General features: G+C 33.8%; 1 protein-coding gene across 1 annotated transcript in view; it reads right to left on the minus strand.

Annotated features, from left to right (window-relative positions):
* Positions 1–13,594, minus strand: part of PolQ (DNA polymerase theta) — a 277,127-nt gene that overhangs the window by 171,797 nt on the left and 91,736 nt on the right. The window contains exons 9-10 of the mRNA XM_090380240.1: positions 3,925–4,117; positions 1,949–2,100 (exon numbers count right to left, since the gene is read on the minus strand). Coding sequence (XP_090236366.1) covers positions 1,949–2,100; positions 3,925–4,117 — 345 coding nt within the window. The remainder of the gene's footprint in view (positions 1–1,948; positions 2,101–3,924; positions 4,118–13,594) is intronic.

Consider the following 13,594-nt stretch of genomic DNA (forward strand, 5'->3'; position numbering starts at 1 on the left):
AGTAAGAAAAATATTAGACATTTTTATGAAGTCTGATAATAAACCTTCCTTCTATAAGACCTGCGCCAGGACATTATTAGATTTTATCATGGTGATGGCAGCATCAACTTCCTGTTGCATGAATATTGTCATGACCATTGTGAAATAGGTATCTTTTAAGATCCCAATGATATGATGAACTGGTAGGTCACAATATTTGTCATCAGGCAAAAATAAGATATTGAATATTGATTCCACAACAAGAATTCATTACAAAGATTTAATATTATTTGTAATGACAGAACTGTAGATTGTCTGTGAGTGAAGTTTATTGCAAGTGATTTTGTATATACTATCCCAAGCGTTGTTAATGCCAGCCTCAAAGATGAATTTTTACATTGCATGCTACCTTCAATTTTCTTAGAGATAAATCTATGTCAAAAGAAGAAATTTGTCGGACTAGTAGGACACCTACTAGTCCGACTTAGAAATAGACTTCATTGTTATTGTTTCTTATTGTTTTTTCTTCTTTTTATCTGCATACATCTCTTTATAACATTGAATGTCATTTTGCAACGCCTGTCTTACTTTCATACCTCGTTCGATGTTTTGATCTAGAACACTCAGCGCCATTACATTTCTTCTTTCCACTCATATCTGCGTATAAAGGTGTAACGTTTTTAAAAAATAATCTTTAATAAAAATACACAGCGAAAAATATTTGTACAGCTTACGCACAATCAACGACCTCACCGCTCGGAATCTAGAGTGTTTACTAATGTATGAATGCTAGCAGAGTCCGTACATAATGGGAGTTTCGACAACAGTCAGAATGGCCTTGAATCCACAATGCATTAGCCTATGAGCTGACATTATAATACATACCAAATGTATTGGTGCGCAACGCAGTTATTTATTTATTTTTTTTTTTTTTTTCAATTTGTAAATCGTGCTATAGACGAAACCCGCACTGTTCGAAACCACGCTATGTGAGGTATTCCTGTATATGTTTTTGTAGTTCCAACATATACCTTCGTGATCTGCATGTTTAGTCAAAAATAAAAAAGAAAATTGTTACCACTCTATTTTTGACTGAATTGGAAATTTGGAAACCTAAAAAGACAAAATAGCAGAGCTGTTAATCTCTAGGTTTTGCTTTAAACCCATTACATATAAGAGCTTTACAAATGATCAAAGACTTGATTTCCCTTTCACTTCAGACTACCTTAATCCCAACCTCCAATACTGGATGACCTACTTTCCTTTCTTAGCACTGAATCAATGAAATCGATACTTTGTCTATAGAAATAAATATATAGCTATAATCCTTACTCGTGATGGCCATTGTAAAATATTCAGTAAAACTATAATATTCTAATATGCTTTTGTTGAGATTCTGTTGTTGGATTTTGGGCACATATCAGAAACTTAGGCCATATTGCACCATTGTGTATTGTACAAGTGTATGTGTTCACGAGAGAATTTGCATGTTATTTAAACTGAAAAGGCCAGAATAATTTATGGAGAAAACTCCTCTGCCTGAGATCAACTAACTGCAGCCCCAATTGAAGAGGTTTTTAGCATTTCCTCTAATCCCTTTAGAAATTAAGACAAGACTTGAATCTAGTCACTTTCCAAAAGAATGATAAGAAGTGGTCACTCAACAAAGGAATGATAAGAAGTGGCAAAACCACTATATTGTGATGAAGAACAGTTCAGTCTCATGTGATCTGTTAATTAAGCTTACAGTACTGCTTGTTATTCATTAAAATAGACTTAATGGAGAACTTCATTATTATATGATATTCTTCATCAAAAGAATAAAACCTACTTAAAATCTATGAATTTACTAAGAGTAAGGCTCATAACCAACTACTAACCGAATGTAACAAGGTTTAAATTTTTTTCCCATTATGTTATTGCTAAACTAATGTATTTTTAACAAATTACATAATATAAAAGCAATTACCTGATACAATAAATGCAATTCATTCTCTAAAACAAAGCATTTACGAGCTTTCTGCAATTCATCAAGTAGTCGTAAACTATCATCAGGTGATAGTGATGAAGCTAAAATTGCTTGGCCAAGTTGAGTGGGTTCGTATTTTGTTGTTATTCCATCTGTAATAAACATATACACACAGAACTGAATGAAAGATCAAAAGAAATAAACTCCCAAAGAGAGTGTACTGGACAATATAAAATACTCATTATAATTTGATTTTGAAACTACACAAAAATAACAAGCCCTTGTTGACGAGCATGGAATTGTTATTTTAATCTGATAAGATTAAATTTTTCTACTAGCCTATTTTTACTGAATGTGATGTTGGCTACATTACAGAGACTACTGGAAATGCACCATGTGATCAGCAGCATCAGTATTTTATCCAGTAATTTTTTCTTTAAGTGTTTTATGCTTAAGATATTGGAAGTAGGTGCCAATAACTAAGCATCAAGCTACAATAATATTTGAATATCTATATAATGGGATTATAACAGCACTACTAGATAATGGCAGTGATTAATTTACCCAAAAAAAAAAAAAAAATCTGTTTATGTTAAAAACTAAACTACTTTATTTGTGTGGATTCAAAGTCTAATTTTTTACAATTTCCAATTATGATATTTTTGTTATTCTGATGAGGTAGATAGCATATTTTTCCGAGTAGACAAGTATGAGTTCAAAAGATACATTAACTTATGATGGGCTTCTACCACTACTGAGGTAATTTTTTTGTTTCTTAGCAAATATTGTTAATGCCTAAACTGGGTGTGCAGGATCTTTGAGAGATGCATATTTTAGCAATTTTGTATTTTTCACCTACATCCACACAGCTGAAATTCCAATATCTTTCAAAAAAAAGTGTTTCTCAGATTTCTTTTATTGAAAATTACAGATAATTCCATTAGTTATCATAAAAAGGGTAATGCAGGGTCAAATATGAAATACTATTATGCCTAACTATTTATTTGCTTTTCACACTTCTCACAGAAAATTTACTTATTTTATTATTATTATTTTTTTTTAATACAATTTTTTCACTGTGTTTTGCATTTATTAGCAAAATTTCAAGGAATTCATCTATTGGAACCCACATTATAGATTGTAATGGTGTCAGATAGAAAATATGAACTGGATAATTCATTACTCAGAATTATTTTGCATCTACTAATAAAATTTCAAGGAAATTCATGTATTGGAAACTGTTATAAATTGCAAATAACTGGTGTAAAATAGGAAGCGCCATATTGCACACTGAATTAAAAAAAAAAAAAAAAAAAAAAAGAGTCCATGTTACTCGCATTGAATTGTTTGTTTAAAAATGATATTATTATGACCTCATAACAAATTTTGTATTAAAAGTCTCTTTTAAACATTGCGTTATAAACTTCCAAAATCTGTGTCAAACTAAAATAAACTTTACATTTTAATCATTATATTATAAATGCTATGTTACGGAACATAATATGCTTGTTTGTTTGTTTGTTTGTTTTAGTTAGTTGTTGGCACATCAGTTTCTGTGGCCATAATGCACCTCCCAAGGTTTTTGCAGTACTCTGATCCACGCCCGAGGCGGGATTCAAACCCGCGACCTTTGGGTTGCCAGGCAGGCACTTCACCCACGCGGCTAGCCCGGTCGGCACATAATATGCATAACAAACTTTATGTACTGTTACAAATACAATCATTAACTCTATTTGGCAGTCATTTTGTATAGACAGATGTACAAAATATAAATTACTAAATAATAAACACAGATACAGTTTTAGCTTCTTTTGGATGAACATAACATAATTTTACATGAAATAGGTCCCAAAGAAAGATTTCAACTTGGGGTCCCAAAATTGCTAAAACTGTCAGTTGCAGAGAAAGTTTCACTTGAACAATGGCAGGACTTGATCAGGTGATTCTGCATGACAAAGTACAAAAAATTTAAGTACCTGAACTCTCTATTTTCTGTAAATGAATAAATTCATTTTCTATCAGATACTGGACACAAGCATCAATTGCATTTATAAACTCATTCTGCAAAGAATTTTGAAGACATTCTTTCTTTAAAGATGCTGCTAAAAGCATACAGGAAGCATATTGCACTATTTCTTCTGGTGTTCTAGCAACATGACTTGCAATTACCTGAGGAAAGAAAAAAAAATAACATTACTAATTATATACATTTTAATATACACCAGTAACACCTTGACTTAATGGCCTATACAGGAATAAGTCCAGTTCATTAATGCTGACTGTCCATTTAAATTCAAAAGAAATGTGTATGGCCACTGATTTTACTAGAATAGTATGAAAAACTGTTGACCTAAGAAATAAAAAGAGTAAAAATGTAGTACTACATTTTAATGCACTTACAGTGTATATGGAGTAGAAGAGCTTGAAATTTTCCTATTTCATAGTGTCAAACTTTAATTAAAGCTAATTCAAAGTAGAAAGAGCTATTCGGCACCTCTTCTGGTGGTTCAGATGACATCCAACCTGAAGATCAAAATAACTTTTCAGCAGAACTAGGTTAACTCATTAATTACATAGTTCTAGGAAGACAGACCCAACTTCCAGAAATATTGGTATACCCTTTTATATGGATTTAGCCACTGGAGTGAGCTACTAGCTTTTAATTACCAGATCAGTGTAGCCCTACATTTTAGTATGGTCTATTGACAAGTAGAGTACTGAATTCCAGAAGAATTCCATCCACCTGCCTAAATGGGTTTCCCCTGCCACATTTTCTCAATTGACTGTCTACTAAACATGTGTGAACATTCATTCTTGTGTCGTTTCTAGTCAAGTGCTCGAGGCCAGAGTAATTTAAATAATTTTGTCAGTGTTGAAGATAATATCAAAGTGGAGTGAAGAAACTACCATGAAGTTTATGGATTACAAATATTTAATTTAAGTTGGAAATGCTGAAATTGAAACAAAAAAATTGCTGCTGAGCTCTTTAACCGTTTTCTGTAGCAAAGTATGAAAATGGTATTTCCAATTTATTCTCAGTGGTGAAGAATCCCTTATTAAAGTGTTACAGCTTAAATTAAAGGAGTGACTAGGTTAACCCGATTCATGTCCAAATAAGGTGTCCAAAAACACTGAAGATGTTTTTAAGCAAGCAAATTTTGTACTATGGATGATCTTTTGAATATGGTTCTTTAACTAACAAAGCAGAACTATCACATGTAGATCTTTTTAATAGAATAATTACTCAATTTAAGAAAAATTGGAAACAACAGACAGAATCTACTGAACCAGGCATTCCATCTGATGATATTAAGCAAATTTAATTCACAGCTAATAAGACAGCTGGTTTGCTTTTGTTTATCAATACAGTATCAGATTTAAAAAAATCAAGTATGAAGCATTTTTTTATTTTTTTATCACTGAAATACAAACCTAAGTCATGCTTACAGTTCCTGCTTTTCTAAAGAAACTAAACAAGTTTAAATTCATATGATATGTAAAGTCCAGTGCATGAGTGAAACTTGTGTAAGAAATTTTTTTTTTTACATGTGAACTTGTCACTGACATGAAAAAGTTTTTTAATGACGTAATTGTGGTTATGTAGGATGAGCAGAACAAAATGGAGAATACCAGGAAATAAGGGAATCCACAGAACATCCACAACTATAATTTGAATCCATTATCTCACTATATCAAATAGAATCAACAAATTCCATAGCTGTGTAGTGGTGGGGCTGGACCTGTGAGCTTTCTCTAAAAAATAACAAGCTCACGTTAACTGCTGGTTGAAGACAAAATATAAACAAATTTTTGCTTGGTATGGTTTTTGAAATTTTATAGTTTTTCCTGAGTTACAGTAGGAAAAAACCCATTCAGTTCTGTACCACCCAACCAGATCTACTTTTAACATGTAGTAATGCTAGTGTGAGAACCTGACAGGTATTGATAGTATGAAGCTTGGTGTTCATTTCTAGTTCAAGTTATTTATAGAGCTCTTCCATGTGATCTAACCAAATGGATAGGTTACATATCCATTTGAGATACTAATGGTTTTTAACAGCCTTACATAAGGTATTTTTGAATGATTTATTTAAAAGAGTCATTATTATTTTTGAATAATAACGAATGCATTATTATTCAAACATGGAAGCAACAATCACTCACAACATGCATATTTGTGAACCAAATCTAAAAATTGAAGTGAACAATAGTATCTGATATGTATATATATATACACACACAGTAAATTCTTGCTAATCCAGATTAACTGGGGGAAGAGGTCATCCAGATTAGTGAAGCAAAAGATACCCCTAAAAGACAAAAAAACTTAGAACACAAATAAATGAAAAATTTAATGATATAGTTAGTGCTGATGAAAATAAATAAAAAAATATCACCGTAGAGCCTTTATTTAAAAACTATAAAAAGACAAAAAAAAACAACTAAAAAGACAATACATTTATCCATCAATTGATGGATAAATGTACAGTATTGTCTTTTTATACATTTATCAGGAGGCATTGGCATGCGATGCCAATGCCACTTGATTGTTGTTGTGAATACCACTTAATACAGCTTCTTCCAGCAACACTTCTTTTGGCTTTAATGTCTGTCTATTTGATACACTGCTTTTATCACTTCCCACATAAAATTTTAAAGCAAATGCCATTATAGATCCTTTTTGTTTTTTAATATCTGATAATCTGTTGGCCAATACCAAATTCTTCAGCAATTTTTTTTTTCCAGGAACACCATTTTCAAACTGTTCTATCACTCTGATCTTGTTAATGATAGTTAAAGTGTTTTCTTTTTATTCCACTTTTCAATTCATTAGAACCCAAAAGTAAACAAAATTGTTACCTTATGTACATATTTACATATAAATAAGTACACAAATGAAGCAATATAAGCAATAACATCCATCTGACTCAGAGTCAACAACAATACTGAACAACACACAAGGCAATGTAATATATGTTCTGTCTCTTCTCTCTCTGCACAGTCAGAGTGAGTCATCTGCCTTCCTAAATCCAATGTGTCTTTCAAAGTACTCAACTGTGAACAGAATTTTTATTATTTTGATCCAGATTATCCGATATCTGGATTAACTGTAACCAGATTAGCGAGGGTTTACTGTATATGTATATTTTGATGATTTTAAAACTATTTATACATAATAAGCATACATATACATATGCTTGAAACTCATTCATTTATAAGTTTTTTAAACTGGAAAAAAAAAAAAAAAAAAAAATGGAAGGGACCCACGGTTTCATTTTTATATTTTATGCCTATAATGGGTTTTTTTTTTTTTTTTTTATGTTCAGCAAAGTTCATTTTTTTAAGTAAAATATTTACATTTTTTATTAAAATGTATAGTATTTCAGTCCATTAAAAAAAGATGAAACAGTGGTATACTCCAGACTGAATTCAAAAAAAAAAAAAAAAAAAAAAAAAAAATTTTTTTTTTAAGTTTGTCACCTGTCAGGACACTACTAGCTTTGTTACTTTGGATTTTGACTTTGAAGGGTAGGGGTCAGTGACAACTATAACATGTTTCAGGAAGCTTTGAAGCTTGTCTCACTGAAGACTGCTTTGCCGAGTAGTTGTAAGTGATGAGGAAGAGATCATCCACCATTTATTATTGGTACTGTTGAGGAAGAGGAAAAGATGATAATCTCCAAGCTAAAATTGTTACCTTATGTACATATTTATGTTACCTTATGCCCTTGGATACAAGCATAAACTTCATTGTTAGTCTTTGGACTCTGAAATGTGGCCTTGTTACCACCACTAAAGTTTCTGAGAGAGCCCAATCATTCGAAAGTAGCATCAGAAAGCCATTCAGCTAATGCTTGACAGCTTCTTCAAGTCTGTGACCTTCTACAAGATTCACATCAATAGGATGTCATATGGATCTCCAGGAGTGTACTAGAAAGCTCTTCAGACTAAATATGCTTTGGTCACCATCTCGGAAAACTAAAATTTCAAGCTCTTCTACTCCACGATTGGTAGGTGCAGTAAAATAGAGTATTGTATTATATTATAAAGTTTTCTTTTATTTTTCAGTACAGCACTTTTCATAACATTCTAGCAAATTAAACAGAAATCTTGTAAACTATCTCTGAAAAGACAGTTAAAAAGGTTTCTCCGTTGTTATACAACAAAAAATTTCAGACAAAATACACTAATTTTGTAGTGGTAAATGGACTTAACTTCCTTTACAAATAATGGAAAAAAAGGCCAGCCTTTTCATTAGTTGAGTTAAATTCACTTTATTGTTAAAATATTAACACTGCTACATCAGTGTAATATTAAAATATTATACTGAGGTAACCACATCAGTGTCCAATACAGGCAAAAAGCCTGGATCGGCTGAACCAATGCAGTTGCCCAAGTCCATTAAAGTAAGCATATCATGCAATGAAGAAAATGGGTTTGATGAATAATTTTATATTAAGAAGTAGTAGTAGTAGTAGTAGAGGCATATGATGCAAGAAAGCAAGCTTATGTAGCATCAGCCAAAAAAAAAAAAAAAAAAAAAAACCCATTTCATACATCCATTCCCTCTAAAAGTTTGTCCGGTTCCTCCATGAATTTATTTAAGTTATCAACTTCCACAACAACAGGTGAAAGTTTGTTCCAGCAATCAACTATGCACTGCCTAAAGGCAAATTTCTGCACATCTATTCTACAACTGTCTTTCCTCAATTTGAATTTATGGCCCTCACATTTGTAATCTGAGCAAGAGGAGGAATCCCATCAAAATTGAGCCTGCTCAACCCATTCAAGACCTTATACAACTCAATCAGAACACCAAGTGCCTAGTCTCCAGACCTGCAAATTAACTTTCTTGGTAAGGTTAGGTTATGTTACACGTCAGTACATTGTGATCACTGCCATGTAGTGGTTCCTTTTTCTGCAAATTTTTATTGCGTGAATAATCACTGCTGATAACCATATCAAGAGTATTACTCTCTCTCTGGTTGCCTCTAGAACATGCTGCTGCTGCAGAAAACAATAATCCAATAAATCAACAAAAGTCTTGCTAGTGTGTGAGTGACCAACCCATTAAATCAAGTATGCTAGCATTCAAACTCTGTTAGCATTCGTACTAATGTATGAATGCTAGCAGAGTCCGTATATAATGGGAGTTTCAACAACAGTCAGAATGGCCTTGAATCCATAACGCATTGGCCTATGAGCTGACATTATAATACATACCAAACGTATTGGTGCAGTTATTTTTTTTATTTTTTTTATTTTTTCAATTTGTTTTTTCAATAGGCAAAATTCCAGTCAATATCTGGGAAGTTAAAATCTCCCATTATAATACATTCTGATTTACTGGCCATCTCTATTTCTCTGTACAATTGTTCATTTTACTCACTAGATTCATTATTGAAATTAAGTAATTGAAAGAGTTAAGAGCAAAACTAGTTATGGAATCTATTTGCTACCAACAAGTCAAGATTATGGTGAACAGATCACCTTTTGGAAGCTGCTGAGTTGAGTTTTTTTTTATTAATTAAAAATTATTGTTTTTTGTCATATATTTGTTCAAAATTAATAGTGTACTTGTGTTTATCTGATAAAGTTGGTTGATTTGTTGCTTACTTGCAACTTCTAAACTTACTTGCTTCTTACTTACTTACTTCTTACTTACTTGCTTACGTCTAAAATTTCTAAAAAATGATGAAAGTTGTAGTCTACTGCCAGTGCACCCTATCAAAATATCAAAGACATCGACCTCATTTTTATAGTATCAACATACAAATTACATAACAATCGTATCAATTACAGTATTGTTATAGAATAATATAATTAGTGTTCTTGTGTATACACTGGTGTTCAAAGAAATCCTTTGAACCCCAGTGTATATAGAAATCCATATTTCTAACCGTTTTTCGCGATGGTATTTTACATTAATGACTAGCATCACTGCATGTAACTTGGCATCCTGACACAAGCAAGAAATAACTGCAACTCTTGCAGAGCATGTTTATATAGCTGAAAGTAACAGCTGGCACAATATTACATCATTACCTACACGTGTCAATCTTATCTAATGCAATCTGTAATACTTAGGTTATTCGGAAGACAATTACAATTTTAAGGGGTGATGCACTTTCTTTGAACACCAGTTTAATTCTATTGGAGTATGGTTATATCAGAGGCATTTTGTCAAGTCCATAAACTATAAATATATAGCAATACAATTGCTATCTCAAACTTAAAATACTGGAGCAAGTACTGCTGTAAAACAATCTGGGTGCAGTTTATACTTGTGTTATACTCATTATATTATAGCCTATCTCTTAGTTTTGTGTGGTATTCAAAAATTTAGACTAGAATGCCTCAGACTAGAGCAGAAAAGCAAAAGCTCAAAGCAGTGAGAATGCTTTGGCTTGGTACAGAAATGTAGATAGCTGTTCTCTTACGAATCAGGGTTTTGTAGTGTGCTCTGCTTGTCTCTTTACAATACCTACCTTCAACCAGACAGTACCGCAAATAGGATACCTTTGTATGCGTTCATTGTAAAGAGCATGAGAAGATTAAGCACGAATTCAGTGTTCTGATAGGCTTATATGAGGGCTAGAAGAACTCTCTTTTATTCCTTTGCCCTCAAAGGAATAAAAGAGAGGGACCTATCCGGCACTCAGCTGCCTGGCTCAAGCATTGAGCTAGCCACCTTTCACAAATATTATGCATGTTGTGAGTGATTGTTGCTTCCATGTTTGAATAATAATGCATTCATTATTATTCAAAAATAATAATGACTCTTTTAAATAAATCATTCAAAAATACCTTATGTAAGGCTGTTAAAAACCATTGCCATCTCAACAGTATGTCTATGAGACAGAGAGTGGAGAGACTCTGTTAGAGAGGAGTCATTAATTAACCTAACTGCACTCTTCTGAATGGAATCTAGAAGCTTGAGAGAGGTTTTGAGGGCACCACCCCAGATATGGGAACAATATTCCATGGAAGGGTGGATTTGTGATTTATACAGAGTCAACAGCTGTTTGAAAGAAAAGTAAAGCTGAGAGCAAAAGAGAAAACCAAAGTTTTTTAGATGCAGAGGAAGCAATATTTTTAATGTGCTTGTGCCAAGAGAGATTAGAAGTAAGGATACTCCCCAAAAGAGATATATCATTTTGCCTAGAAATCGGAGTGTCACCAAAGATAAGCATAGGAGCAGGAGAATCCTTTTTGCGAGATAGAAGGCAAGACAGAGACAAGACAACACTGAACTCAACTAAGCTATCTTTGCTCCACTGGAGATCGGCATTTGAGGAATTGGTAGCGGATATTCGAGAAGTTGAAGCTGATTGAGCAGGGTAAGGTTCTCAAAATGGAAAGTGAAATGCAATGAGCTATCATCGGCAAAACTATGGATAGGTTTTCCAGTCAATGGAAGAAGGTAATTAATATACATTTGGAAAAGAGTGGAGGAAAGAACTGAACCTTGGGGGCCATCAGCATTAGTGGAGAAGTTAGAAGACAGACAGCCAACAGTAAGCCATCACCCTCAGTAAGCCATCCGAGAGAAAACTGAATAACCAATTACAAAAAACAGTTGGCAAATCATAAGATGGAAAGTTGTTTAAAAGACCTTTATGCCAAACATGATCGAAAGCCTTTGAGATGTCAAGAGCAACTGCTTGTGTTTCACCAAACTTTTCCATTGAATTTGTCCATAAATGTGTAACATAAGCCAGAATATCACCAGTGGATCGACACTGACAGAATCCACACTGGCGATCGTTGATCAGACGGAAGGTTTCTAGGTAGTTTAAGAGTTGGCAGTTAATTGATTTCTCCATTACTTTAGAAAGAGTAGAAGTAATTTCAATGGGACGATAATTGGATGGAAGGGATTTGTCACACTTTTTAGAAACTGGCTGGATATGAGCAAATTTCCAAAAAAGGAAAAACACCTTTGGAATAAGAAAGTGAAAAAAGCCGTCAAAGAACAGGAGTAAGTTCAGGGAGCACGGGTTTTGAAAACAAGTGGAGAAATACCATCAGGACCTGTAGCTTTTTTAGCATCAAGATTCATCAAAATCCTTCTGACATCCTTTTAATGGAACACCACAGGAAACATTGAATGGATTGTGTTGGGAATGGTGGGAGGTGTTTTACCAAGATCATTAATACATGAGTTGGAAGAAAAATGGGATGCTAGCAGGTCAGCTTTATCCTTGGCTGAAGTGACAACAGAACAATCTGGTTTTAAAAGAGGTGGGAGCAGAGATGGGCAAAAGTAGCGGCCAATAGCTCTGGCAAGAGAACAGAATGCTCAGCTACCATTAGAGCAAGGAGCAAGTTTTCTATTCTTATCTTCTTCGAAATCTAGTTTGGACTGATTAATAACTGCTTTACAATTGTTGCGAGCTTTGCTCTAGGCAGAAAATGACTGAAGAACTGGAAACAAGTCGATTATGAAATGCAACGTTCTTCTCTTGAACAGCCTTAGCACATTTATTGGAAAACCAAGGTTTAGATAAAGAATGAGATTTTAAAGTGGAGTGTGGAATAAAGGATTCCATTCCTATGAGAATAATTTCTGATACGATCTGAGCAAACGTTGATATCAGAAGTTTTGAAACAGTAATCCGACCAAGGAAAAGAAGAAAAGAAATCTCGTAGGTCATCCAATTTTGCATTCTTGTAATGCCAAACAATACGAGGTTGGGTATAGCCATGAGAGAAAGGCTCCATTGGAGAAAATCACCAAGTTGTGATCTGAGGTGGCTAAAGGACCTCTCACTTCAACCGTGTACTTAGAAGGGTTGTTTATGAGAAAAAGATCAAGCATGTTAGCTCTATGGTTAGGATTGTCCGGTATTCATGTAGGTAAATGAACAATCGGTGCAAGGTCATTAGTAATTGCAAAAGCCTCAGCATCTCAACTAGCTGGGTCGGTGTGACTAGAAAACAGGAGCCAGCTGGAGTTGTGAACATTAAAATCACAAAGGAAAATACCTCTTTTAGGAAAGTTGGACTATAGAAAGTCATGTTGCAAAGAGAGGAAGTCAAAGAGCTCCAAATGATTAGTGGAGTTGGGAAAACGGTAGACACAACAGATAAATTTGACACAATCAGGAAGAGAGATTTTAAGCCAGAACAGATCGAAAAGAGGAGATTACAAATTACCAAGTCTCTGACAGGGAATACTGGAACGGACATGGGCACAAGTACCACCTTTGAGGTGAAAGGAATCATACAGCGAATCAACTGGGCAACTCAGATGAGCAGTAGTTGAATCAACCGATAAATGAAATTCTGTCAGAAAAAGTACCTAGGGTTTGGCAGACTGCAAGTGGAAATGGATTGTTGAGATTAGAATTGAGACCATGTATATTTGTGAAATGAACTAGGAAGTGTTTGGGAGGTTTAGATCTTTTCGCAGATAAGCTTACTCTATTAGTTTGACAATTCATGGTGTATTCAATAGTAAGAAAAAGTGGGGGGGGGACTTACATTACTTCATACATGCTGTATGAAGTAATGAAATTTTTGTATATGGAATACACATGGTAAGAATATACCCAGATCCTTGACATAACGTGCCTCAACAACGCAGGCGCCTCCGTAGCCAGGTGGGAAGGAGCAGCAGTGCGTAGCACACGCTTCTTGATT

The sequence above is a fragment of the Mastigoproctus giganteus genome, chromosome 8 (genome assembly GCF_048544385.1).
Source record: "Mastigoproctus giganteus isolate SK-2022 chromosome 8, ASM4854438v1, whole genome shotgun sequence".
NCBI lineage: Eukaryota > Metazoa > Arthropoda > Arachnida > Uropygi > Thelyphonidae > Mastigoproctus > Mastigoproctus giganteus.